Source organism: Lissotriton helveticus, chromosome 6 (assembly GCF_964261635.1).
Source record: "Lissotriton helveticus chromosome 6, aLisHel1.1, whole genome shotgun sequence".
Lineage (NCBI taxonomy): Eukaryota > Metazoa > Chordata > Amphibia > Caudata > Salamandridae > Lissotriton > Lissotriton helveticus.
In genome coordinates, this window is record NC_136067.1 from 1,944,791,589 (window position 1) to 1,944,819,198 (window position 27,610).

At 44.7% G+C, this 27,610-nt stretch overlaps 1 protein-coding gene across 1 annotated transcript in view; it reads left to right on the plus strand.

Annotated features, from left to right (window-relative positions):
- Positions 1-27,610, plus strand: part of SCARA5 (scavenger receptor class A member 5) — a 1,132,578-nt gene that overhangs the window by 1,037,084 nt on the left and 67,884 nt on the right. The window contains exon 7 of the mRNA XM_078649946.1: positions 23,589-23,786. Coding sequence (XP_078506072.1) covers positions 23,589-23,786 — 198 coding nt within the window. The remainder of the gene's footprint in view (positions 1-23,588; positions 23,787-27,610) is intronic.

The following is a 27,610-nucleotide window of genomic DNA, read 5'->3' on the forward strand; positions in this document are numbered from 1 at the left end:
TTTTAATGGTCCTCAAGATATAAAAAGTGAATGACGTCACAGAGCTAAGGTGATCAGAAAAGGATAGCTTATCATCCATCAAGACCACTAGATTGCGAGCCTTCTTTACTGGCGATAGTAGAGGGCCAAGGTCCTGTGGCCAGCATGATGGAGTCAAACTAGAGATGTGGCCTCCGAGCAGTAATACTTCTGTATTTGCGGAGTTAAGTATCAGATAGTTCTTATCCATCCATATTTGATGGCCTGCATACAGCTACTGAACCTGAGGCCAGTGCCGGGATCGTCTTTTGCCATTGAGGCAACAATCTGTTTGTCACCTGCATATGACATTACGGAGAAGCCGAAACTTCTATGAGGTCAGCCAGTGGGACGACATACACATTAAAAAAGGTTGGGCTAAGTGCAGAGCCTTGTGAGACTCCATTACATTATGTTATGTTACGTAACATTCCATTATCTCTAGAGGAAAAGGTTGATGCACGTTTTTCATCCTTTCTGAAATCTACTAATAATTGTTTTGTGGCAAAACTTTAAGTTCAGTGGCTTCACATGACGTTACTATCCTCAAATCTTTGTGCTAACACCTAGGATAAGATTTAGGGGCACATGCATCATTCATAGGTTTTGCAATTCTTAATTTGCGAAAATTACCGAATCGCAAATTAAGAATTGCAAAATGCTATGCATCATTTTTTTCACTATTTATTTGAGAATCGGTAAAAATCGCAATTTTTACCGAATCTCAAATAAATAGCGAATTCCAAAGTGCATTTTAGCAATTCCCATTGATTCCTATGGGCCCAAAGGCCCATAGGAGTCAAAGGGAAGGCATTTAATAATTCGCAATTTGTTGATGCATTCCACGGGTGCAGGGGGGGGTCCAAAGGACGCCCCCCTGCACCCCTGAAATGTATTTGAAAGTGCATGTTTCACACACACATGTCCTAAGGACATGTGTGTCTGTAACATGACAGTTTAAAAAATTCATTTTTTTCATTTTTGAAAGATTTTCGCAAATTAACACGAGGGTCAACCTCGTGTTAATTTGCACTTCCAATTTCATAATTCGCATTTTTTTTTAAATTGATGCATTGCATTTAAGGAATCGCACAAATGTGATTCCTTAAATGCATTCGCATTTTTTAGAAATGCAAAAAAATGCGAATTAAGAAAAAAAGTTTGATGCATCCCAAAAACGTATTTAGGAAGTGCAAACGGCCGAATTTACCGATTCGCACCGTTTGCACTTCCTAAATAGGTTGATGCATGTGGGGGCTTAGATGTTACATGCAATTAGTGATGATCAATTACATGCTTTGGACCCGTACAGATTTATTCCCCACTTCTAGTTGTCTCACTACACTTCGCTTCAGTTGCCCAATGCAGAGAGCACTGAGCACTATACTACATAGATTGGCCTCTGGGTCAGCTTTTTGCTCATGATTGGATTGCTTTCTTGTCTATCTCATTTTCCTGATTTTCATTGGATGGTGTTCCTCCCAGGGCTTGTGCTTGTCTCACCCCTGGAGCATTTCTTCTGTACCCTGGCTCTTTCGAGTGTTTACGATGTGTCATTCCACTTGTAACATAATGGAACCAATTTTCTTAATGTTTTTTAAAGTCATTTTGTATTTAGCACTCTAATGGAGTGCAAATATTGATTCTTTCGCTGCAAAAGAGCATGCACATGCTCTTTTCATACTCTGTGATGATTTGGACGTTTTAAAGTGTTCTGATCCTCCCCACCTACCCTCTCTTGCCTTATAGATCCATGGCGTACCAGGTAGCAAATGATAGGTTTGATGATACTGTGATTGTTATCCCGCAGTACTTTCCTGTGCCTCATCATGCATCCTGCACTCCATGTTACATATAACCACATTTTCATGAAATGTATAACTTTAACACTACTTACACTATTCTCACATGCTACCAAAAAATGACCATTTTCACCTCATACTGTATATGCCTGCCACATTATATCTACATTTGTTTGCACACTTGCATGATATGTCTGTTTCAATTAACACACACCACTCTATGCCACTAAACTATATGCGAATCCACTGTACACCACTCCATTCCACTCTAGAACACTACACTACACCACTCTACTCTTCTCTATTGTAGTCCATTCCGTTCCATTCTATGACACTCTAGTCAACTTCACTCAACTTTATGCCCCTCCACTATCCGCTACTCTACTGTACTTTATTTCCCTCTACAACACTACATTCTATGCTATTCCACTGCACGCTGTTACATTCTACCACTCTGTGCTTTTGCCACTCCATTCTTCACCACTCCACTGTGTGCTATTCTACTGTATGCCAGTCCACTTTACGCCATTCAAATCTACACCACTCCCCTCAACAACATACCACTGTACGTCACTAAACCGTACCACATTCTACTTTTTTCCAGTCCTCTCTGTTCCACTCCACTCTACTACACTCTGCGACAGTACAATTACTTCACTCTCCTCCAATGTCCTGTATCACACTCTACTTAATGACACTCCACTAAACCAGAGCAAACTCTATGATTTCAATTTTTTTCAATAAAAAAAATCTATGAAATTCAATGAAACAAACAAATGTTAGGGATAAGTTAAAGTTAAGAAAACTATAACCCGTGCACCAACATATCCAGTGTTGTCACCTCTCTCCCCACACTACTTTAACTCTAATTTGCACCTTCTCCATGCACTGTGTTATGAAAAATGATGTCATTTGAGAAGTCATAAGTGTTGTTATGAATGCTATGATTTCATATGGTGTAAGTGTTGCAATAGAGAAGGGTATAACCTGTGCATGGAAAAGGTGTGAATCATAGCTAATGTAGTGTGGCGAGTGAGGTGACAAAACACAACACTGGATAAGTAGGTGTGCGAATTATAGTACTTTGAAGCTGATGTGTAAATTATACATTTGAGTATTGACTATAAATTTAGAATTTCTAATGTTTGTGTAGCTTAATTTTGGGATGTATAGAAAGAATTAATAACATTTTTCTCACTATAACTTATCCCTAACCTTTGTTTTTTTCATATAATATATATACTAGCAGCCTGTCCCGACGTTGTCTGGGTATGAATTGCTGCCGGCCAGTAGTATATTGTTTTGTAGGATTTCGTTTTGATAGCATTTCTTATCTGTGACAGGTCTGTGAAACGCTCCGATTCACAGTGCACTGCTGATGCACTTAAGAGTGCGCGTTCAGTAGTGTGTGAACTCGAGTTTCCCTACTTTATTTTTCCATGCAATATTATATAGTGCAAACTCGACAGCATGGCATGAGCACAATTTACATTACAGAAGAACACATTCATTTGTGGTAGGCACGGGGAGACAAAGCGATTTGCCTGGAATCACAGGATATTGAGCTGATGCCGAGATTCGAACGTAGCTCCCCAGCTCTAAAGTTCACAATTCTAGAACTTGTGGCAGGAGGTGTGTCTAAAAGTGTATGTCGTGCTGGCCATCAATGAGAGAGACCTGTGCATTTTTCAAATGGGTGGTGAAAAAATATGAGTATGTTGCTGGAGATGTGGGCCGCCGTGCCACCAATGTACTTACCGGGGGAGGGTAAACACCCATTATTCCGCAACTTTCTTTCCGCATACCAAAACTCCGCATACTTTCATTACGAAAGTACCATGACTCCTCAATGCCATTATAACGCATGGCATTACATTTTATATGCTTTTACCACGCATACATTTACAACGAAATTCGTTGTAAATGCATGAATGGTAAAAGCATGTTTTTATTTTTATGTTTGGATAAGGTAAGTATGGGTATAGGGGTATATGTTTTGGGGTACTGAGGTATATGTTTTGGTGTGTTTGGGTATTGTAAGGGTTCAGATATAGTTTTGGGTTATGGGGTACAGGGGTAGTTTTAGGGTTTAGGGATAGGTATGGATTTTGGGGTACAGGGGTATTTTTAGGGTTCATGTCTAGGTTTGGCTTTTGGGGTATAGGGGTATTTTTAGGGTTCATGGGTAGGTTTGGGTTTTGGGGTACAGGGGTATTTTAAGGGTTCAGGGCTAGGTTTGGGTTTTGGGGTACAGGGATATTTTTGGGGTTCAGGGCTAGGTTTGGGTTTTGGGGTACAGGGGTATTTTAGGGTTCAGGGGTAGGTTTGGGTTTTGGGGTACAGGGTTATTTTTAGGGTTCAGGGCTAGGTTTGGGTTTTGGGTTACAGGGGTATTTTTAGGGCTCATGGGTAGGTTTGGATTTTGGGGTACAGGGGTATTTTAAGGGTTCAGGGCTAGGTTTGGGTTTTGGGGTACAGGGGTATTTTAGGGTTCAGGGGTAGGTTTGGGTTTTGGGGTACAGTGGTATTTTTCGGGTTCAGGGCTAGGTGTGGGTTTTGGGGTACAGGGGTATTTTTAGGGTTCAGGGGTAGGTTTTGTGTTTTGAGGTACAGGGGTATTTATAGGGTTCAGGGCTAGGTTTGGGTTTTGGGGTACAGGGGTATTTTTAGGGTTTAGGGATAGGTTTGGGTTTTGGGGTACATGGTATATTTATAGGGTTAAGATGGGTTAGTGTTTAAGGGTGTTGGGGTATTTTAAGGAGTAAGGTGGGTTATGATTATGGAGTGCAGGGGTATTTAAAGGGAGCACGGTGGGATTAGTTTTTAGGGTGTAAAGGGTAATACAATAAAATAATAAATAAAAATAATATAAATAATGCAATTTAAAAGAATAAATGTTTTAATTAAATAAAAAAATGTGTGTATATATATATATATATATATATATATATATATATATATATATATATAACAAACATATATTTGATGTTTTAATAATGTACTTTTACAATGTATATGACTTTACCACACATGCATTTGCGTTATAATGGCATGCGTCATAAAGTCATATGCGTTGTAAAAGTTTTAGAAATTATGTCTTTGCGAAGTAATAGTCCCGCGTTATAAAAATTGTGGAGTTATGGTATGTGGGATGTTGGTTTGCGGAATATCATCACATATTCCCGGGGAGGGATAGTCCCTTTCTTGCTATTTCCGTGGAGGCGGTTCTTGTGTCCGGATGTGCGTGGCGCGAGGCCTGTGCGCAACAGAAGTGGAAAATCTCCAGTGTGCGCTTCAGGCGTCACCGGAAGTTAAGGCGAGATTACATTTCCTGCACAATGGCCCCTGTTTGCGCTCCTTCCAGGCCTTGGGAATAGCGCCATGCCTGACCTCCATACAGTAAAGCAGGTGCACGTCACTGGGAGCGCGGGGCAAGCACACCCGGAGCTGGAATGTACAGAACATGGGAAGAAAAAACAATGAACTATTGGGCATAACGCTCGCTTTTTTTTCCCGTAATCCCGTGCCCGCACACGCCCACGCCCCCAGCACACGCCCACAACAAACAATATGAGACATGGCTGAAGGGCGGAACGTACCACACGTCCCCAGCGTTTGTCACGCCCCCAGCACACTCCCAAAGCACAACGCAGACACGCCCACAAGGGACTACTTTGCTGGCACGGTTCTTTTACCTTTTAAATGTATATGGTGGGCGTCTGCATAGCCTATGTCCTTCTGCTGCAACTGCCCTTTCCAACGCTGTATTGGGTGTTGTGATTGGTGCTGTGGTTCCTGAGATTACCCGCCTCAAAGGTTTGAGCTCTCTCTTTATTATATTAGTATAGATATATATATTTTCTTGTAGAGTCCACATTGTGCTTCTTTTGAAGTACATATCTATGCGAGCTTGTCGTGCAGATAATCTCTGATCGGCTTGGTAAGATCAATTGCACTGGATAATTGTGTGTGAGCTTGAAGAATGGTCGCGCATTGAACACTCTAAATGGTTTCGGTGCATGTCATGTACAGCTGGCAACATAATTGTTACCTTTCATTCCTGTTCTTTAGATGTTATCCTCATATGGTCTTGTTTTTGGGTAAACATATGATGATATATGATTGGGTTTAGTAGTTTACCTAAGTTGCACTCCAATTACTTCCATCATGTGGGATAGAGAAGGAAACTTGCAGCAAACAGTCCATAGTAGATATGTAGCTTTCGGTGGGTAGCTGGCAATAATTGGAGGGTTTTTTTTCACCCCAGGGCTCAAAATATAAACTTCGACAAGGAGAGAGAAGCTCAAGTTGTCTACGATGTCATGTGGAAGCTGAGGTGGAAAGCTCCAAATTATTTCTATCTATTCTTTCATTCTGTGGCTACCCCAACAGATATGGTATCACTAGTAGTTCTGGCTACTTGGTATCACTGGTAGTACCTGGCTTCTAGAAACCCTCCCACACCAGCTTTGGTTCAAACCCATCCTTTCACTCCCCAGGTAAAAAAAAATGCATTCTGCTATTCTCCTCCACCACAGTTTCTGCACTCCCTTCCCCTCCCTACCCAAGTACCATGCTCTGCTCTATCAAGGAGTACGAGTAAGAACAAACTGGAGCTGTACTTACAGCTCTTCTGTAGTCCAGCTGTCAGTACTGCGTGCATCTTTCTGTTAGTCACCCGTCTGAATAGTCCAGCGACTGATTGGGAACAAGGCAGGCAACATGGCAATTGGTGGTGCCAGAGTGCCACCCCATTCCACTGTCTGAAGTTAGTGTTCCTTGAATGGTGTATATAGTTAAGTGTATATAAAGGTAATCTGAAGTACGGGACTAAGCCCCCTCACTCTGAGTGAAGGCCTGTGTGGTCTATTGAGTATTTCATAGCTACGTCTAGGAGTGGAAGAGATTTGAAGCTTGGGGCTGTCTGGATTTGCTTGTATGATTGTTAGGGGAGACTTGTGATGATCCAGGTGGGCACTTCAGATCAGGGTGGGCGAACCTTGGTTTTTCAGAAGAGAGGGATGTTTTCCAGAATTCCTGGCCTTATTTAATGGCATCCAGCGTAGTGTATTCTGGCTGGTCTTCCCGATGGAGAGCACAGCCCTCCCGTCACTGCTCTTAAAATAACAACCTGTCTGAGACTATGCTTCAGGGTACAATGGTTTCTTGTATGAGGCGCAGAGAGGTTTGTTGCTCTCAACCTAGAGCTATACTGTTTGTCAGTGCTTTCTGTGTTCCTTCCCTTTAGACCATGCTGGTGATTCCATTGTGAAAGACAGAGTTTTAGACATTGCATCTGGCACTGCTGTTGGGGTCTTGTCAATGGTACTAGTTATTCCTTCAGGGTTGAGTGACCTAAAGGAGCCTGAGATCTATTTGGCTAGATCCCATGAACCAAAGAGTGACATCTTACTAACCCATAGGTTTGAAGTGATGCCCGGCCGGGTTGCAGGATTGAGCCCTCATTTGTGGATGTGTGCACAGAGACCTGCTCACAGGAAGTCATAGCTGCCAGTTTTCATAATACAAGTGCAGTGGCACTAAGCCCTTGTTCTTTGGCCACCCTGTTGAAAATTGAACAGGAGTCAAAATTGACCACACCACAATATCTATTTTGATGCAGGGCGATTTGCAAGATGTATCCCTCTCAGGGGTAAGGTTCATAGATGCGGACTGGTGTCCCTGTTCAATAGCTTTAAAGGTGGAAGTAGAACCCAATGGAGGATTCCATGAGTGTCTGTAAATGCTCAAAATAACAAATCACCATGTCAGCTCAGATGGGCAGTCCAGGGTCAGACATGTCGGCACTGAAATCTACCAACTGGTTGAAGAGCTATATTCAGATCAATAGCACAATAGACTGTTTTACTGGTGCCAAACCCCATTAACTATTCTCAAAAGTTGGCTTGGCAACTGGCGAAGGATACAGCAGGGTTAGGTAGTAGTGTTCCCGTAGTGAAACGTACGCACAACACTATAGAGAATAGTATTTATAGATATACAGTTTGTACACACTAGTATATAGGGAAAATGATCACTAGAAGTTATAAGATGGGTGCTACAGAACCTCAGAGCACCTACTACCTCAAGGTGCTATTGACACACATCCGCAGTGTGTGTCGCATAGACTATCGAGAGTTGAGCTTCTAATTACAGCACTCCTAAATATTACAAATGTAACAGTCTGGTCATTAAGTATAAGGACCTAAGCACAAAAGCACTCTCGTTATCATAAGGAGTACCACAGGGACCAGAGTACAAAATTCTATTCCATAGGGGGATTCCAGAAAAATTCAGATACAATCCACTTTAGATTTCTTCAGTCTTTTCTTTATTCTTGTTCAAATTGCATTAAAACAGATTCTCCCAGCACATAAATCGCCAACACGTGTTTCGTCCTACACAAGGACTTCATCAAGGTATAGATATGGTAGAAAGGTGTCTTGTCTGTTCATCAAGATAGAAGCAAACTGCAGGATTAGTTGAACAAGCGCACCATTTATATGGACGGATGAGTAAACATCTGCAGTTATAGGAATTGGTTCAGATGTGTTTTACAGGTCGCGACACAATCAGATACAGTGGAATGACTCAACAAGTATAAGCCGATCTTGTAGTAGGGGGTCTCTTGTTACATAGATATTTTGTGTTTCAAGTAAACGACCAATCGGTACTCGTATTAGGTTTTCGCAACCACGATAAGTTGCTAACAGGCAATGTTAATACACGTGTTTCACACGAGTCCGTAGTTTGCTGCGGCGGGAGACGGACTCGTGTGAACACATTACTGCTGTGTAAAAAGTAAGTAAATCTGTAGCTTTTGACGGAGCTATACTTCACATCATAAAGCAAACCTGGTGTGGTGGAGTATGGAATATATTATGCCTGATCTCACTGAAGTGCATTTCCAGACGCTATGATTTAGCTCTCAATTATCTGCTTTAAATGCATTTTTCAATCAACATTTTTTTCCACAAATCATATTATGAGTTCTGAAAATAAACACAGTTTCTTCTCGAATGCATTTTTTTTTATTATTTTTGCTATACATATATACATTTATCCAAGCAAAACCTTCTTATGTAGGAGCCTGGGCTGCAGACAAGAGAGCTACTTACAGATAGCTGGAGAACTACCAGTAAGTAGTTCACTAGCTAGTCGTTGGAGAAGCCTTCACTACATACTCCTATACCTGAAGTTACACCCTGCATATGTTGCAGAATCTCTACCTGAAGTATGTGGGCAGTAACCACAGACATTTCTGTCTTAAATAGTTGATATTCCTCACTGCATGGCATCTACAAGTCTGCTCCCCCTGAAGACTGCAGCCACCATTCACAAGGAAGGAAATGTCCTCTGGGTACAGCTTCCACTTTGCAAATCTGTTACTACCCCTTTCAGTTATCTGTAACTGATCAATGATTTGGTATTGCAAATAAACTTCCACACCATTGCTGAATTGCAAACTGATTTGCAAAGGAGTTGAGGTGGGTGTTACATGTCCCCTATATTTTGCAAGTGCCCGTAAGTTGCAAATGCCACTTTGTGATTCAGACAGACTTTTCCATGTCGCAACGGGTCTTCAGTACATTGCAATTGCAATATAATGTTTGCCATTCGCAAATACTGAAATCTTGTGAATCACAAAACAGTTTCATCCATCGGGCTCTAAACCCCTTACGAGACCGGGATGGGAAATACCCAACATTGTTGTTCTGTTCAGAGAAAGGGATTTCTTTCGTGGAAATGTTTTTCCTGTTGGAGAAAAGAATTTAAAAAAAAGTAAATATATATGTTCTCGATCAGTGATTTGAGAATATTAACATATATATATGCTCACGTGAAAATGTAATTCCCCAACGGGTTTCAGGAGTACTTCTGGAAACTTTTTGAATTCCAAAGGTGTGCATCCTAAATATTGACCTTAGAATATCGATGGATCACAGTATGAAGGACAAAATGTTGGAAAAAATCAAGTAGCAAGATACAAGTAAGTCAGTCTAGATGTTCTACAACTAACTCCACATATATGAATCTACACTGTGCACATATCTTCAAGGTACATGGATGTGTAATAAGAAAAGTAAATACTTTCCTAAATTCACTTAACTTTCAATATTTGGCCACTCAATATTCTTGTACCTCAATATCCTGGGGATGGATAGTCAGTACTACAATCAATGCCAAACAATTGGAAATCTTCAGCCATGAGAAGTGGAATCTGTGGGTGAGGAATTCCCATTTTATTAGAATCGGATCTTGCCATCATGGGGTGAAGGCCTCCTCATAGAACCAGCAGAGGACATGTGGTTACACTTAGATTTTCCTTATTGAGGCTCAGCCTGTTCTGACTTTGCAAAATTTCTTTCTTAGACCACAGAAGGCTGCGTGATAAACAGGAACCTGCTTTGAGACTCCAACCTTGCTCTGCATTCTTTAATGCTAACCACAATGTTTTTTGTTTGCAATGTAAATCTTGTGTTTTTGAAAGATTAGTGGCATAAATCAGTTTGACTTCCTTAATTGACAGATGGTCCGAGTTACTGTAGCTGATGTTATCAATCCCCATGAGTGGCTGTGAGGCATCAGAGGCTGTATAATAAACTGGTCACGTTTATTTATCCAAAGAGTTCTGCCTGCTCTTTTGTAGGTTACATAAAACAAGTGAAAATACATTAAAAGTCCCGGAATTCGAGAAGGGGTCTGGTTCTCGCATTTTTTCCATTCCTAAATTAATTTGCAAAGTTGCCCGGTCTGATAGTGCAGCAAAGCCAGTCGCACCCATGGGTGAATCCAAGTTTATTATAAAATCAAATCATTTGACCCGTGACCTTATTTACCAAAAATGGGATTCTTGTCATGTCTCTCTGTAATAGATACTCAATATCAAATATTCAAGCTGTCCTGGCACACTCGTTATCCTGCTTCAAGCGTCCCCTTGCTTCTATCCTTCTGTCTCTCACACTCTTACTCTCTTTCACTCCCCCACCCACTCTATCTGTCTCCATCTCTCTCCCTGTCTATCTTCTCTCCACCTCCTCGCACAGTTTTTCTCCTTTCCTTTCTCTTTCTCTCCCCTCCAGCTCGCTCCTTATCTTCCCCTCGTTCTTTCCCTTCCTCTCACTAGCTCTTTTTCTTTATGACTCTCACACTTTCGGCCACTCTCACTCCCCGCTTTCTCCTACTCTCACTCTTTACATAGCCCTCTCATCCATTCTCTCTTTCGTTCTCCCTTCCCCTCCCTTCCCTTGCCCTCTCTCTGACCACCACTCTTTCTCGCTCTGTCTTTCCTTTTCTTCATTCTCTCCCCATCTGTGTCTTTCACTCTAATCTCCTCTCTTTCTCTCGCCCTATCACTCTTTATTTTCTTTCCCTTACTCTTTTCACTCTAATAAACTTTCTCTCCCTGCCGCTGAACATCTTTGATTGAGGGGACATTGAAATTAGTTCTAAACTTCCACCAGACGTCTCAAGTAGTTTGATGCTGTGGGCAATTTAGTTCTGACCGCTCTACCTGCCACGCTCTACAAATTCGGTGTATTCTATTATTCTAGACTTGTCATCAGCATTTGACACGGTAAATCATGAGATCCTGATGATCAGGCTACAAGACAGGATGGGTTTATCTGGAAACGTACTGAAATGGTTTAATTCCTTCCTGCAGAACAGGACTCAACTATTCCTGGTCAACCAAGCAATCTCCTCCCCATGCCCTAACGCAATCGGGGTCCCTCAAGGTTCAACGTTATCCCCAGATCTATTCAACTTGTATGTAGAACCTCTCACGGAGATTCTTCGAAAATCACAGATCTCCTACCACATGTATGCAGACGACACGCAAATATATATGAAGATTGCCTGCAGTGATGACATTGACCTAATGAATGCAACTCTAAAGAAAGCGTTGCAATGGCTAACAGCCAATCATCTGAAACTTAATGCCAACAAAACAGAATTCCTGTTAATCTCACCGACAAGGAGTCAACCAGAGGTAAAGGAATGGGCTAAATTGGTGACTGCGCTTAACTGCACCCCGACCCTAGTTAACTCAGCCAAATCACTAGGAATTACATTAGACGAGAACCTCGACATGAAAGAACACATCAACTCAATGGCCAAGAGCGCACGTTTCCACTTGAACTATCTAAGAAAACTGAAACCCTTTATCTCAGAAGCGGATCTAAAACTTGCTATCCAATCGCTAGTTATCTCGAGGATCGAATATGGCTGCACCATGTTAGCTGGCCTACCGAAAACATCCACTGCACCACTAAAAGCCTGTCTCAACGCAGCGGCAAGACTCATCACGGGAACGAGGAAATTCAATCACATATCTCCTCACCTGAAGGCACTAAACTGGTTACCTTACGAAGCTAGAATTAAAATGAAGATAGCCTGTATTACCCACAAAGCGGTCCACTACAACACGCCTAGATATCTAGCCAAGAAAATTAAGCTATGGGGAGGTAACAGACCAACTAGAAGCGCTAAAGAGTTACTATTGCAGCCGGCCTTCTTCCGGAAGAAAAAGACCTATGACCGAGCATTCTCCGGAGCCGCCCCCAGAGTCTGGAATTCACTCCCTCCTAACATCAGAAAGATTAAAAATATTGCAACATTTAAACGGGAACTGAAGAGCCACATGATGAGTAAATACCCTACATAGAGAGGCCTACAGACCATTGGTATGAACATTTACGCCAAAAGAGGATCGGACTCTTCATGAATAATCTGAAGATCAATAAGACAAATGACTGATTACCGCTCAAGCCTCGGCTGTACACTTTACTGCTACCTCATATTTATGTGATCTCTACACTGTATCTCACACCCAAAAAGATATTACCTCTACCTTACTTTGTTTATCTTTATGATCCTTGCTACTAGCTAAACCCATTCAACTCTTGTTGCTAATTACTCAGGTAATTGTACTGATAATACTATGTAACCCTACCTCACCGAGCTGACTGTATGACTATGACACAAGCTAAACCTTATGCACCTCTTAATGCTAATTGCACAGGCGTTAGGAATATATTTATCTAATCACCCTAGATAGCATATCACCTTCTACCTTCATATCTGTGTTGTTGTTATAATTGCTACTATAATGTCAATCTGTAATCTTCTATGTTAAGCGCTCTGATACCCACGGGTCTTGTTCGCGCTATATAAAACACTATAACTAAATAAATAAATAAATAAATAAATATTATTAGGGCTGCCGGGTTTATGGTATTTTTTTTTTTTTACATTTCTGTCTGTTTTTATCCATATTTATTTTTTGGCTTTCTTATTGGTATCTATCCATATTTATTTTGTGTTTTGAGAATAAATGTCGCAAAATGGTATATTTCTACATTTATTTAACTCTTACACACGTCTTTATACATGGATGCCTGTATCCATTTTTTCGTTTTGGCTACAGACATCTTTAAGAGGGTTGGGCAGAACTTGCGCAGTTTCACTCAGCAAATTTGACGCAGTAAACACAAAACCTTCATGAGATTCCGCAGAGATGTGCCAACGGGTGGAAAATACACATGTTGAGCTGTTACTGCTGCTATTTAGTGCCAGTAGTGCAAGCAGTGCTAAAAAAATCAGTGCGAAGGGTAGCATGTGGTGTGCAAGAGCCCACGGACATTCAAGATGATTTTGCTGCCACTTGAGCGGCAGATAATCTACTCAAAAATCAGCTCTCCAACCTCCCACCTGTGTTAGAAAATAATGTTAGGGGACATCAAATCTTGCTCTCATTTTTGGAGTCTCACAGGTACAAATTCTGCCACGCAGCAATTGGCAGAATTTGGTCGTAACTCCGCTTTACAAGAGTAACGTAGAGTTGCCAAATTCAGCCAATTCTGCGAGTGGAATAAAACATTCTGCCCACCCCTTATCATTAACTTGCTAGAATGTCTAACACCATCAGTTCTTTAAAAGATAGAATAAAAAGTACGTAGAGAGGTAGTTGGCTTTGATCATCCCTTTCCAGGGATTGGCGTTCGTATGTTGTTGTTTGCCATTGTTTGGTTGGGCCAGCCATCAAGGCCAAGGTACTCATTGTCAGGGAAATTGCTCACCCACCCTCGCAGCTCCACCATTAAGTGAGGTGCCCCTGCCCCTGCACTCTTGAGTGTTGGTGATCGAGGCCCTACTCCACCCGCAGGTTTCCCTGCGCCTCAGCCCTGGTGGTCCAGTGGACCTCTGTCTCCTTTCTCTCACTCTGCTCCTTCACTCGTTTTTCTACCCTTTCTATCTTTCACCTTTCTGCACCTTTCTGCATCTCTGCTCTTTTGTGCCTTATTTCTGCCCATTTTCCCTTTCTCTCCCTCTGCTCCTTCACTCGTTTTCACTCGTTTTTCTACCCTTTCTATCTTTCACCTTTCTGCACCTCTGCTCTTTTGTGCCTTATTTCTGCCCATTTTCCCTTTCTCTCCCTCTGCTCCTTCCCTCGTTTTCACTCGTTTTTCTACCCTTTCTATCTTTCACCTTTCTGCTCTTTTCTGCATCTCTGCTCTTTTGTGCCTTTTTTCTGCTTATTTTCCCTTTTTTCTTTATAACTTCTTTCCTCCCTTTACCTTTCCCCGCCGCTGCTGCCCCCGCGGCCCCTCCCCCCAGCGCGACCGGCCCAATCCAGCTCCCCTCCCCGCTACCGCCTCCCAGCTGTGCAGCCCTCCCCGACCCCTACTTAATGGCGGCCACTGCAGGGACAGGCGAGCAAGACCACTGACTCATTGTCAGTGAAATTGCTCTCCCACCCTCGCAGCTCCACCATTAAGTGAGGTGCCCCTGCCCCTGCACTCTTGAGTGTTGGTGATCGAGGCCCTCCTCCACCGGCAGGTTTCCCTGCGCCTCATCCCTGGTGGTCCAGTGGACCTCTGTCTCCTTTCTCTCACTCTGCTCCTTCACTCGTTTTTCTACCCTTTCTATCTTTCACCTTTCTGCACCTTTCTGCATCTCTGCTCTTTTGTGCCTTATTTCTGCCCATTTTCCCTTTCTCTCCCTCTGCTCCTTAACTCGTTTTCACTCGTTTTTCTACCCTTTCTATCTTTCACCTTTCTGCTCTTTTCTGCATCTCTGCTCTTTTGTGCCTTATTTCTGCCCATTTTCCCTTTCTCTCCCTCTGCTCCTTCACTCGTTTTCACTCGTTTTTCTACCCTTTCTATCTTTCACCTTTTTGCACCTCTGCTCTTTTGTGCCTTATTTCTGCCCATTTTCCCTTTCTCTCCCTCTGCTCCTTAACTCGTTTTCACTCGTTTTTCTACCCTTTCTATCTTTCACCTTTCTGCTCTTTTCTGCATCTCTGCTCTTTTGTGCCTTATTTCTGCTTATTTTCCCTTTTTTATTTATCCCTTCTTTCCTCCCTTTACCTTTCCCCGCCGCTGCTGCCCCCGTGGCCCCTCCCCCCCAGCGCGACCGGCCCAATCCAGCTCCCCTCCCCGCTCCCGCCTCCCAGCTGTCCAGCCCTCCCCGACCCCTACTTAATGGCGGCCACTGCGCGGCCGCGCAGCCGAAGGCGCGTCAAAGGCAAGCACGTCTGCCCCGTCCGCGACCCGTCCGCGACCAGCACCAGGAACCCTGGACCTCCGCCCCGCCAAAGCTATGACCCAGCAGCACTCCACGCACTCAACCCAGGCTGCAACAACAACTGCAAGCTAGCATCACCAGCCGACACCCATGGACCCTTCAGCTGTCACCACTGCCGGCACACCTGCAGCACCGCCAAGAACACGGGTCCAGCACACCCCGCCCACAAGAATACAACCGAACCGAAGACCCTGCAATGCATCCTCCTCAACGTCCGATCCCTACACAAACACGCCACAGAATTCTGGGACCTCCTCGACAGCACCACCCCGGACGTAGCATTCTTCACCGAAACCTGGACCAACACCACCTCGGGACCGGACATCGCCATCGCCATCCCTCAAGGATACAAGATCTCCAGGAAGGACCGCCCCACCCACCCAGGAGGAGGAATCGCCATCGTCCACAAATCCAGCCTCCGCCTGAGCACACTCCCTGACGAGTCCACAGAACTGATGGAACACCTTCACTTCAAGATACTGGCCAGCCCCACCGCCGCCCTGCGAGGAACCCTCATCTACCGACCCCCTGGACCCTGCGGACCCTTCGCCAACTCCATCACAGACATTATCTCCCCGCAGGCCATCGCATCCACCAACTACACCCTGCTGGGAGACCTCAACTTCCACCTCGACAATCAACTGGACCCCAACACCACATGCCTCCTGGACAACCTCCACAACATTGGACTCTGCCAGATCGTGACCGAGCCCACGCACTCAGCAGGACACACCCTCGACCCCCTCTTCACTACAGGAAACTCCATCACCTTCAGCCACACCACCAAACTCCCATGGACCGACCATCGTTGCGTCCACTTCAGAACACCCACCATCCACAGACACCAGCACCTGCTTCCACAAAGAAACTGGACCAAAATCACCGACGACCAGCTCACCTCCTCACTCAACAACTCCACCCCAACCATCACGGAAGACGACGACCTCAACACCGCAGCCCGAACCCTGCATAGATGGATCTCGGACAGCACCAACACCATAGCCCCCCTCAAGAAAAACAACAATACCCGTGCCAAGAAAGCCAGATAGTTTACCACCGAACTTCGAGAGTCCAGGCGCACATGCCGCCGCCTCGAAAAGGCCTGGTAAAATACCAAATCCACAGAAGCCCACAACAACTTCAGAGCCGCCACCAACGCCCACCATCAACTCATCAGAGAAACGAGGAAAAAAGCGATTGAAGACAGAATCTCCACCCACGCACACAACAGCAAGGAACTCTTCAGCATCATCAAGGAGTTCGCCCAACCCACCAGCGAGTCTACCGACATCCCTCCCTCACAAGACCTCTGCGACAAACTCAGCACCTTTTTCCACCACAGAATCAAGAGCATCTACGACAACTTCGACGAAGACAACCAACACACTGAACCTTCACCAACCACCCCCGACACCCGGAAACCAGCGATTGATGACTGGACAGCCCTCACCACCGAAGACACACTGAAGACAATGAAGTGAATCCACTCAGGGGCCCCCACGGACCCCTGCCCCCACCACATCTTCAACAGAGCCGCCGACACCATCACACCCATGCTCCGCCACACCATCAACCGCTCTCTGGCGACCGCCTCATTCCCCGATGACTGGAAACACGCCGAGGTCAACCCCCTCCTAAAGAAACCCTCAGCGGACCCCACCGACCTCAAAAACTACAGACCCATCTCCCTGCTCCCTTTCCCAGCGAAAGTCATCGAGAAAGCCATCAACAGCCAACTCGCACATTCATTGAAGAACACAACATCCTCGACTCCTCCCAATCCGGCTTCAGAAAAAACCACAGTACGGAAACCGTCCTCCTCGCCGCAACAGACGACATCCGCACCCTACTGGACAAAGGAGAAACAGTAGCCCTCATCCTCCTAGACCTATCAGCGGCGTTCGACACAGTCTCCCACCGCACCCTAACACGCAGACTCTACGACGCAGGAATCCAGGACAAGGCCCTCGACAGGATCTGCTCCTTCCTCTCCGGCAAGACGCAACGGGTCAGACTACCACCTTTCCTCTCAGACCCCACACCTACCACCTGCGGAGTCCCCCAGGGCTCCTCCCTCAGCCCGACGCTCTTCAACGTCTACATGGCTCCACTTGCCCCCATCGTCAGAACCTACTGACTCAACATCGTGTCATGCGCAGACGACACCCAGCTCATCCTCTCCCTATCCAACGAGCCCAACACCGCCAGACGCAACTTCCGAGAAGGCATGGAAGCCGTCGCCAAATGGATGAAAAACAGCTGCCTACAACTAAACACCAACAAAACAGAAGTACTCATCATGGGCCCAAACCCCGACGCCTGGAGCGACACCTGGTGGCCCACCGCCCTCGGAAACCCACCAACCCCCACAGACCACGCACGCAACCTGGGAATCATCCTGGACTCCGAGCTCAAAATGGACCGCCAGATCAACTCTGTCTCATCTTCCTGCTTCCACACCCTCCGCCTCCTTTGTAAGACCTTCAAATGGATCCCCCTCGAACACCGAAAGACAGTCACTCACGCCCTGGTCACCAGCAGACTCGACTACGGCAACGCACTCTACGCCGGAATAAACAAAAACCTCATCCGCAAGCTACAGAACATCCAGAACGCTGCCGCAAGACTGGTCCTCAACCTGCCAAAACACTGCCACATCTCCCAGCACCTGCGCACACTCCACTGGCTCCCCGTCGAGGAGAGAATCACCTTTAAGATGCTCACCCACGCACACAAGGCCCTCCACGGAACCGGACCAGCATACCTGAACAGCCGGCTCAAATTCCACGCACCCCAAAGGACCCTACGATCAGCCCAGCTCTCCTACGCCGTGGTCCCCCGCACCAGAAAGACCAGATCGGGAGGCCGCTCCTTCTCGTTCCTCGCGACCAAATCATGGAACGCCCTTCCGCTCCACCTCAGACAGACAACATCGCTCCCCATCTTCGCAAGAAACCTCAAAACCTGGCTCTTCGACAGACCCCCTCCTTGATGGAATGGAACCTCCACCCCCCCCCCCCCACCCCACCCCTAGCGCCTTGAGACCCTTACGGGTGAGTAGTCGCGCTTTAACAAACTCCTGATTGATTGATTGATGTATGGCTATAGTGTCCCCTTTTGGGTTCCCTTTATGTTTTGGTGATGAGGTATCAGATAGTCCTTTGAATGCTCTTTGATGTTTTTACTTTGCTGACATGACAGCATTTTAGTTGGTGGTTTACGGATTTTTGGTTTCAGAAATGCTTGCTGTTTGGATGGTTTAGTGTATCGGATTTTGAGGTTATAGATTTGAGGCATGTTTACCTATAGGGTTTCTTGAAGATGTAACAAAAACATTGGCTTTTGACAAAAGTGTTTACTGTACAATATTTTGCTATGTATTTCTTTTAAATGCAACACTTACAATGTAAACATACTCTTCTGATTAATAGTTGAAATACTCTGCTTTAAGTATGCAAGTTACATCAGTTAATGCTATCAGTTCAACAAAGCAGACCCACTCTAGCATGCTGTATTGTTTTAGACCGACGTGTTGCACACACAAAGTCACCCAATTATTACCTGACAATTTCTCTAACACAATCAAGAGCTACTGACTTTGCTAATGCTTGTTCATTTGTGATTCCATTTTTTTTATTTTTATTTTTTTATTTTTTATAAATTTTTATTGAAAAGTAACAGACATACAATAACAACAAAACTTCACAAGGCAGAAAATACTACAGTGCATCATCGTTGTGATTCCATTTTTTGATGTCACTGATTTCTTGAATCATCCACTTAAACTATGTCTGGGTTTAGGAAAGAACACGATCAGGAATTGAATCAAATGTCTTCTGTTTCTTTTATTTTTTGTTATTCTGGTTAGTAAAACCGACCTAAGCAGAGTGTGGGACGGTATTCTGTCATTCTGGTTCATTCTCTTAGTGTTCTGAGTTTAGGTCTACTGCTTGCATTTTAAGTGGACAGGTTGCTGTCCATGATCTTGGTGGGAAGTAGAAGGGAGGGTTCCTGTATTTTGGATACTGCTTGCAATGTGCTCCAGTATTAAATCACTTTTAAGGCTTAATTGGATATAGGCACAACGATTGGTATAGCTCCAAGGTCAGTGGCCAAATTAAGTGTTCAATATAGTTTTAAGTATAGATTATATACTCTTTCAATGTCCAAGAACTAACTAATGTCTTAATTGATCTAAATAAGGCTCTCAAACAATGAAGATTTTGCTCACTTCATACAAAGGGCTGGTGAGATAATTTTAGCTTTTTGGAGAAATCCCTTGTACAAAAAGTAATCTCCCAGCCATTGTATCTAAGTATGGGGGTAATGAATGAAGCCAATTGTATATTGTTAACATTTGATGAATGCCTGCAGCTTTGGCCTGACTCTTTCATGTGGATGACTTACTAGTAATTTGAATGGACTTGCATGACAATTAACTAAAACCAACAACCAGCATCAACAATGACTTAGCTATGATTCGTCTCTAAGTAAGCATCTAAAGAGCAGCAGCTCATCACCCTCACAATTGCGAATGTCTCCAGCAAATTGGCTTTGGATAGCTGTACAGTAATGCATTTGAAGCACAAGACAATCTACATGCAGACTTAAGTCACCTTGGTGTCTTCATTTACAATGGTCTCCACTTATCACAACAGGGAGTACTCTTTACTCTTCTTACTGGCTAGATTACTAGACTTTCCCTCACCTTTGGATAAATAATACATTCCAGGGTACTGCTTCGGGGCGAACATGCTCTGGCATCCTACCTATTGGGAGAATAGGACTAGTTAAATTGTGGGAAGCAGTAGAAAGTCAGAGTGCCTGATTAAAAAATCTTAAGTCCTACCAGTACAAACTGAAAGCATCTTTTGGTGCTTTGTTCCTGGGTTTTCACAACTGAGGAGCGGAACAGTCAACAATTGGCGAAGAAAGTCTGTTCTCCCATGGAGGTAATGCAAAACTGTTGAGCAGAAAGAGAAGAAGGAGGCATAGCTGGTCACAACATGTGTCCAGGACTTCACACAGGTCAGCCGCATTGAGCATGGTTCAGCTATCTCCAGGTAGATTTGTGAGCCTGTCCAGTGGTCTGTGATGATTTTATATGTAGTAAAGCTGATTGCTAATCTCCAAGGTCATACTCTTGATGTGAGTCGTGAATGAGCTTCCACCAGCTGGATGTGCAAGCCCCAGTTATCAGAGACAGAACCAATTTTACACATGGTTCTTCTCCAAGGGCACAGGGAGGAAGGCCTCTGCCCTGTATAAGAATGTTAGCTCCCTCCATCATCTTGCTCTGTGTGGGTTCACACTTTGATATGTAGGCCCTTACTGGCAAAGCCTTCTTCCCTGCTGACAAAATATTTAGCAGCCTCATTGGACTTGCAGATTTATGAGCACACTGTGTGAAAATGTAGGAGAGGTGAGAAAAAGACAAATGACATAGGATAAAACAGCTCTTTTGGCAGTATAAGGATTTTCATCTCTAAATTTCTCACCCTATATTTAGATACTCACTGAAAAGTTGTGATGCCTGAGTGTTTAGGAGATAATTGGCTGCCTCCATTTTTGTCATTTGTGGAGACTGTTGCTTGGGATAACTCTCAGTCTTTATATTAGCAATGCCCTGTGCCTCCATCTGCTGCTTCTGCCTGTTATTTCAGAAAAACCAGCACACCTCCAGGGCTGCAACACACTCTGTTCTTCCACATCCTTCTCCCACCGATCACTGTGGGTAGAGTAATCCTCAAGGACAATTTCAAGCAACCCGGTGTAAAAGAAAAACTAAGTTGATGTTCACCTCCCCAAGAGCACTGTGACCACACCCTAATCATGGCATGAGTAATAGTAATCAAAATAGTCCCTAACACTTTGCCGAAGGGTATTGTGTTTTAGGGACAGCTGTGAAGTCGGTACTGCTAGCTCTACTTGCCTTGGTTTGGCCGACCACCTAAAGTATACAAAAAATTGTTGAATTAATCTCAGCCACAAACTGACAGGCCAGACCCTCCCTCAACCGGGACACATCAACCCAGGACCAGTTTTGCCCTAGTTAGGGCTCATCAGTCAGGTATAGCTGAGGCTCAGTGACACAGTGTACACACGACTCGTGTCTGGAAATAACTCTTAAGTGTTCCCATTGGAGCAGGGTCAAGACTAATTTGCACATGGCTGATTCCAAACTGAGGTGGGTGGGTGTGCAAAATATTGAGGGACTAGGATGAGGCCTGAGTGATTACCAGTGACTGAGATAAACTCAAGCATTCCACCCTTCACTTTTTTTATTTACTTAAGTGTGTTTTGGGTGGGTAGCAGCAGTGTTGAGACTGTCAGTGATCATGATATTGGTATTCTCAGTGCAAGTGATAATTTGGTTACTGCGGAACTGCTGGAGCAAGGACTAAGGATGACCTGCAATGATGTTCAGTACGTTAGTGCTGGTGGTGAATTGTATCTTGTCATAGGAAAAACCTACAACTGATGAGTGTGATGGTGATGCTACTGGTGACACCACCTCTGCTGTTGCATTAATAAATAGTGGTAGAAATTGGTGTTGAAACTGATATGAAAGTAGTCGAGGTGTTGGTGATGCCAAATTCTGGAGACATGCTTCAAATTGTGAATCATTACTTTTTCTTGGTTCCAGTTGCCCATACGCCATGGGTGCAAGATATCCAAACTGTAGGTCAAAAAGGTCAAAAAGACTTCAATAGCTGATATGCACCATCCAAAGTGTCTATGTCACACCCGTCTACAAGCCAAGCACCAGCTGGTGCTTCACAATGTTTTGGAGTTTTGTAGTGGGGTAAAGAACTTGTCCTCGTTTTTGGCCAAACTAAGGCATTCTTAAAATCTGAAAAATTGATTATTTGTAGTGAATATTTTACCTTTTTTTTAATCAACTTAAGTATCTATTTTGCTGGGATTGCTGTCTACCTGAGGCTTTTGATGTTACACTAGCAATCTTTGCATTGCAAGGTTTGATGGAAAGAGTATTTTTGCAGGAGATCCTCCAGGGCTGTGAAACTCATCAGATTCCATTTTTCATATTGTTTGAGACAGCTTCCTACATCTCTTATTTGTCTACTAGCAGCCCGCCCCGACGTTGTCCGGGAGCAACAGGCTTCCCCAACCCCCGCCCGCCCCGACATTGTCCAGCAGCCGGGCCCCCGCCCGGCCCGTCCCCCGCCCGGCCCGTCCCCCGCCTGCCCCGACCCCCGCCTGCCCCGACCCCCGCCTGCCCCGACATGGGTCCCCTTACCTCAGCCGCCACCCTCCCGCCTGCCCGCTGCTGATATACTGCTTTAAATATGTCTGTTATTCTTTGCAGAGGTGTACAGCTGACCAATCCGTTCTACAGTGTGTACATTGGCTGGGAAAGCTTACATCATAGCTAATCTTTTTGGCCTAGAGGTGTGTTAATGATTGCTGTTTCACCATAAAAACACGGGCTCATTCTCTTTTCTCCTGCAGCCCGGGCCCCCACCCAGCCCGTCCCCCGCCTGCCCCGACATGGGTCCCCTTACCTCAGCCGCCGCTCCTCCCGCCTGTCCGCTGCTCGCACCGCCGCTGGCCTGTCCGCTGCTCCTCACGTCAGCGCTCCTCCCCCGCGCCATGTCCGCCGCTCCCTTACCTCAGCCGCCGCTCCTCCAGCCTGTCCGCTGCTCCCACCGCCGCTGGCCTGTCCGCTGCTCCTCATGTCACCGCTCCTCTCCCGCGCCATGTCCGCCGCTCCTCGTCGCGCTCCTGGACGCCGCTCCTCCCCGCGCTCCTGATGTGAGCACGCACGTCGCGGCCGGCGCTACTTCGGAGGGACTAATTTTTCTTTTACTGTAAATTTTTGAAATAACGTTTAAAATTTTTTTTTTATATAGCCTATAACCATCTACACACCCTGACGATTCCAACGGTGTATCGGGTGTGTGGATTGGCGCTGTGGTTCCTGAGTTTACCCGCCTCAAAGGCTGAAAGTTCTTCCTTTATTATAGTAGTATAGATTAGGTTTTATTACTTGAATAATTCTCCATGATCCAATAGGCTCAACAGACAGAAAAAAAATCCTTTTATGTTATGGAAGTGCAAGTTACATGTACTTTTTACATTACATAATCAGGGGCCACGATTTGTCTTACCTTTACTACATGCATAACATTTACACGTATCTTTTGAACTATTTCTCAGCAGCTGCAGTGGAAGAGAGCGTGATCCGCCTGGTGAATGGTTCAGGTCCTCACGAAGGCCGCGTGGAGGTCTATTATGATAAGCGATGGGGGACAGTGTGTGACGACGGCTGGGACAAAAAAGATGGCGACGTGGTGTGCAGAATGCTGGGATACAAAGGCGCAGAGGAGGTGTACCGAACTGCCCGATTTGGTCAAGGTAATGCTGACAACAAGTATCTTCACACTAAAGATTGACTCATGGTCATATAGTAAAACCTTTTGATTGAAATACCAGCACAAATGCTCTACAGGAAACACACAGGAATATATGACTTAACAATATGCTCATACATTCGAGAAGGTACTCAATAAAATGCAACTTTTTGTTTTTACATCAGCGTTACTATTATAGTTGAAGCTTTATCAAGAAGTGAAGATCAACGCATACACTCATTTTTTTTTTACTCTCCACTGAACCTTGTGGAAGACAGTGGATGGGAAATTCATCTTGGGTTTAGTTCCTACGTACAGATACATTTTGTTGGACTCTTATCTCGGATGTTGAGCAGAATGTTACTGGTAGTACAAGGGGGTGGGGGGATCTGTTCAAATCTAGAAAGTCCAGAAGCAGAGTGATTCACATTAAAACAATGCAACCCAAAATTGTAAATAGAATAAAATACAGTGAGATATGCACAGAGATATGCCCAGCAGTGTAAATGTTATTTAAATGATTATATTTGGAAAGCATGTCGATTTATTTTGCCTAACGCTGATCTGGGTCAACAGCAAGCTATGGCCTGATTCCTATAGCCTTTTCTCAACTTGGGTGCACAAAATTTCCACCATTGTCCAATTTCACAGACTAAGGCTACATTAGGGAATTGAGAAGCTGCACTGTTGTGGTGATCTAAATAGAAAGCATCAACTGTCAAAGAAGCAGGTACTTGGTACTTGGCGAGGCGCGCAGGAAGCAGCAACTTCCAAATGTACAAGTTTACACAAATAGATCGAAGTCAGGTGCAAGTTGGTCTTGAAGAACAAAGGAGCAGAGCCCAACATTCATATCCCCAAGACATCGGGGGGTAAATGTATCAAGCCTTTTGCGATTCGCAAAGGCCAAAATTCTGCGAATTTCGGCCTTTGCTAATTGCAAAAGGCTTTTTTGCATTTTTTGAAATGTATTAAAAAATCGCAAAATAAGGAATCACAAAAATTTGCGATTCTTTATTTTGCTTAAGCATTTAAGGAATCGCAAAATTAGCGATTTCTTGAATGCGATGTATGTGGGTTTTAGAAATTGCGAATTTGTGTTAAGAAATCGCAAATTACCACCAACTTGTAGTTGGTGGTAATTTGCGATTTCATTGAAAAATGCCCTATTTGGCATTTGTGAAGGTGGCATGTGACGCACATACATACCCATTGATAAGCGTGGCTCAAATCCACCCGAGTGACTTACGGCACTCACCTATTGTTACCCAATAATAAGTCAGCCGGACAGTGGAGAAGAATAAAAACAAATAGTTTATTAGGCCACAAGCTCCCATATGAGAGGGCCCTGTTCGACCTCACCCCTAAGAGTGCGCCGAGAAGGACTGACTCACATCATTACAGTAACACATTATAATGCGAAAAAGCAGAGTAAGGCACGCCCATTTGTGGAAAAGTACTGAACCCCTGAGATGGTGAACAATGGTCTCATACAGTAGGCATCTGCACCTGGGATTGCAACATTTTCTTATCGACCTCCAAGGACACGGAGCCAGGCTGGAGCATCTCCAGCACATGAGAACAGAGTGATAAGGGGTTTCGCTAGTAGTTTCAGTCACAGTGGCCCGAGAGGCAAAACTGCTGACATGTGGAATATTCCTATTCCTACGGGAGGGGGAATGAGCAAGTGCAACTCGTACGAAAAGGGGGATGCTTCAAAATGGTGGCACACAGGCTAAGCTAAGAACACTCTGTAATAATGTCTCACGCATAAATGAGCAACTAACGTTAGAATATAAACGGAAATGCATTAGTGAATATATCAATTGTTAGACACACTCTGCTAACTTATAGGCATAATTAGAAAGTGGACAGGGTATGGAAACTGAAACCTATCAGACCCTCCTTTTAGCAGGTGTGGCTAACATAAATGATACCTTTATTAGCCAAAAGGAGAATCTTTACATCATGTCTAAGGGCCAGTATAGCATGCTAATCAAGAACATCATCATCAATAAGCATCAGCCAGCGGGGATCATAAAGTTCAAGATCGTTGGAAACAGGGAATTGTTTTGTCTGTCTTTTAGAAACTCGTATGTTACTGGCACACATAGAGAAGCAAGGAGGAAGGCAATACACACAAAGGCAACATGTCAGAAGGACACCAACTACTCCCACTAAACCCATCAGTATTTTCCAACCCCAGGAGGAGAAAATACCCCACAACCATGTCTGCAAGGACCAGGTACCGGTGTCCTGATGGAGTTCGGCTGCCAACCTATGGAGTTTCTGTACAGCTAAATTAACGGTCGGGGCGGAGTCAGGGATATACACACAGCAAGAAGTCCCGATGACGCGACAAGCTCCATCCCTATCTGCAAGGATGACGTCAAGCACCATCCTATTCTGGATCGTAAATAATCTCATAGCCTGCATCTCAAGAGACATATTGGCTGCAATGTCAGCCTCCGTAGTCACCACCATTTCCATCACCCTCGACAGACGCCTAATGGCTCTACTGTTAAAGATAGGGCCCCAGAATGGTAACAAACCCTTCGAGAAATCTGTGAATTGCTGCCCAGAAGTGTCAGTCTGATCAACGTCCTCCACCTGGAGGTCCCTCCTTTTGCGCAGTCCTTGCATGATGGCAAACCTCCGGTGAGTCTAATGATAATCTGAAGATGCCACATAAACAGGTGGAAGTAAGTACGCCAAGTAACATGTTCCACCCCAACCCTCAGGCAACCACAAATACCCATTATTTCCACATACAAAATAGATATTCGGGGGGGTAACCATTGAAGGACTGAGGGGCAGGCGAATCGAGGCAGTCACATTGCAAAGACTGTCACCCACTTTAATCGGACCTCTACCCTGGATACAAAAGTAAGGTGAAGGCCCCACCGTCGCTAGGGGTACCAAAGAATGACCACTACTGTTTGCTGCAGGAGGGTGTCTGTATGATAGGGAAGAGTTCAACTGCAGGAAGCTCTCCCTCACTTTGTCAGTGTCGTTAGGCATCCCAAATCATTCTACCTTCTTCGAGCAAGTTTCTAGGAATGTTTGGTCAAAACGTCCGTCAGTAAATAACCGTCCAAGGGATGAAGGGGGCAGAGGGTGTACTCGCATTGTCAGTGTCGACCTAGTGTCAGGGAGCCGGGGAGTCAGAGAATCAGGCTGCTGAAAGAACTTTACCATCCCAATCAGAGTGTACCAGCCCACACAGCTATTCACAGGGGTCAATTGAAGTGCCAGTAACCTGTCCTTCTTATATGCAGCAGAAGGGAGCAGCCCACAGACCCAGCAATCTGTCACACTATACACAGCATGAGCATGATGTAAAGTTTTTATGAAGACATTATCACGGTAGCCCTTCCTCATACATTGTTCACCATAATCAACAGTAATCATATTATGCTCAGGCAAGGGAGAGGGAGTAGGAACCAATTTGTGGACAGGGTAAGCTTCATCTAGAAAGAACAGTATTCCAAGTATTATCAAGAATATAATAATGAACACCACAATAACCACTATTTTGCCTTTTCGTGGTAGGGCATGCCACAGTGAATCTGGTTCTGGTCTGCGAGGAGCAGCAAAAGGCTGTTCCTCCTCGGGGATAGGGCGGCCAAAGGGATACATTTCACCTACTGAACGAACCAAAGGATGTCCTAAAAGTTCCAAACACTAAGGGGGGTACTTCTAAAATGTTCCAGACACTCCAAAACCGGCCAGAGGGGTGCTTCACCCTTCAAAAGGCTCTTCTCCCTATGTCCGTTAAAGCCTCTTAGGCAGGCTTTCAGTCTCGCAAACCCTAATCCCTCGACGGAG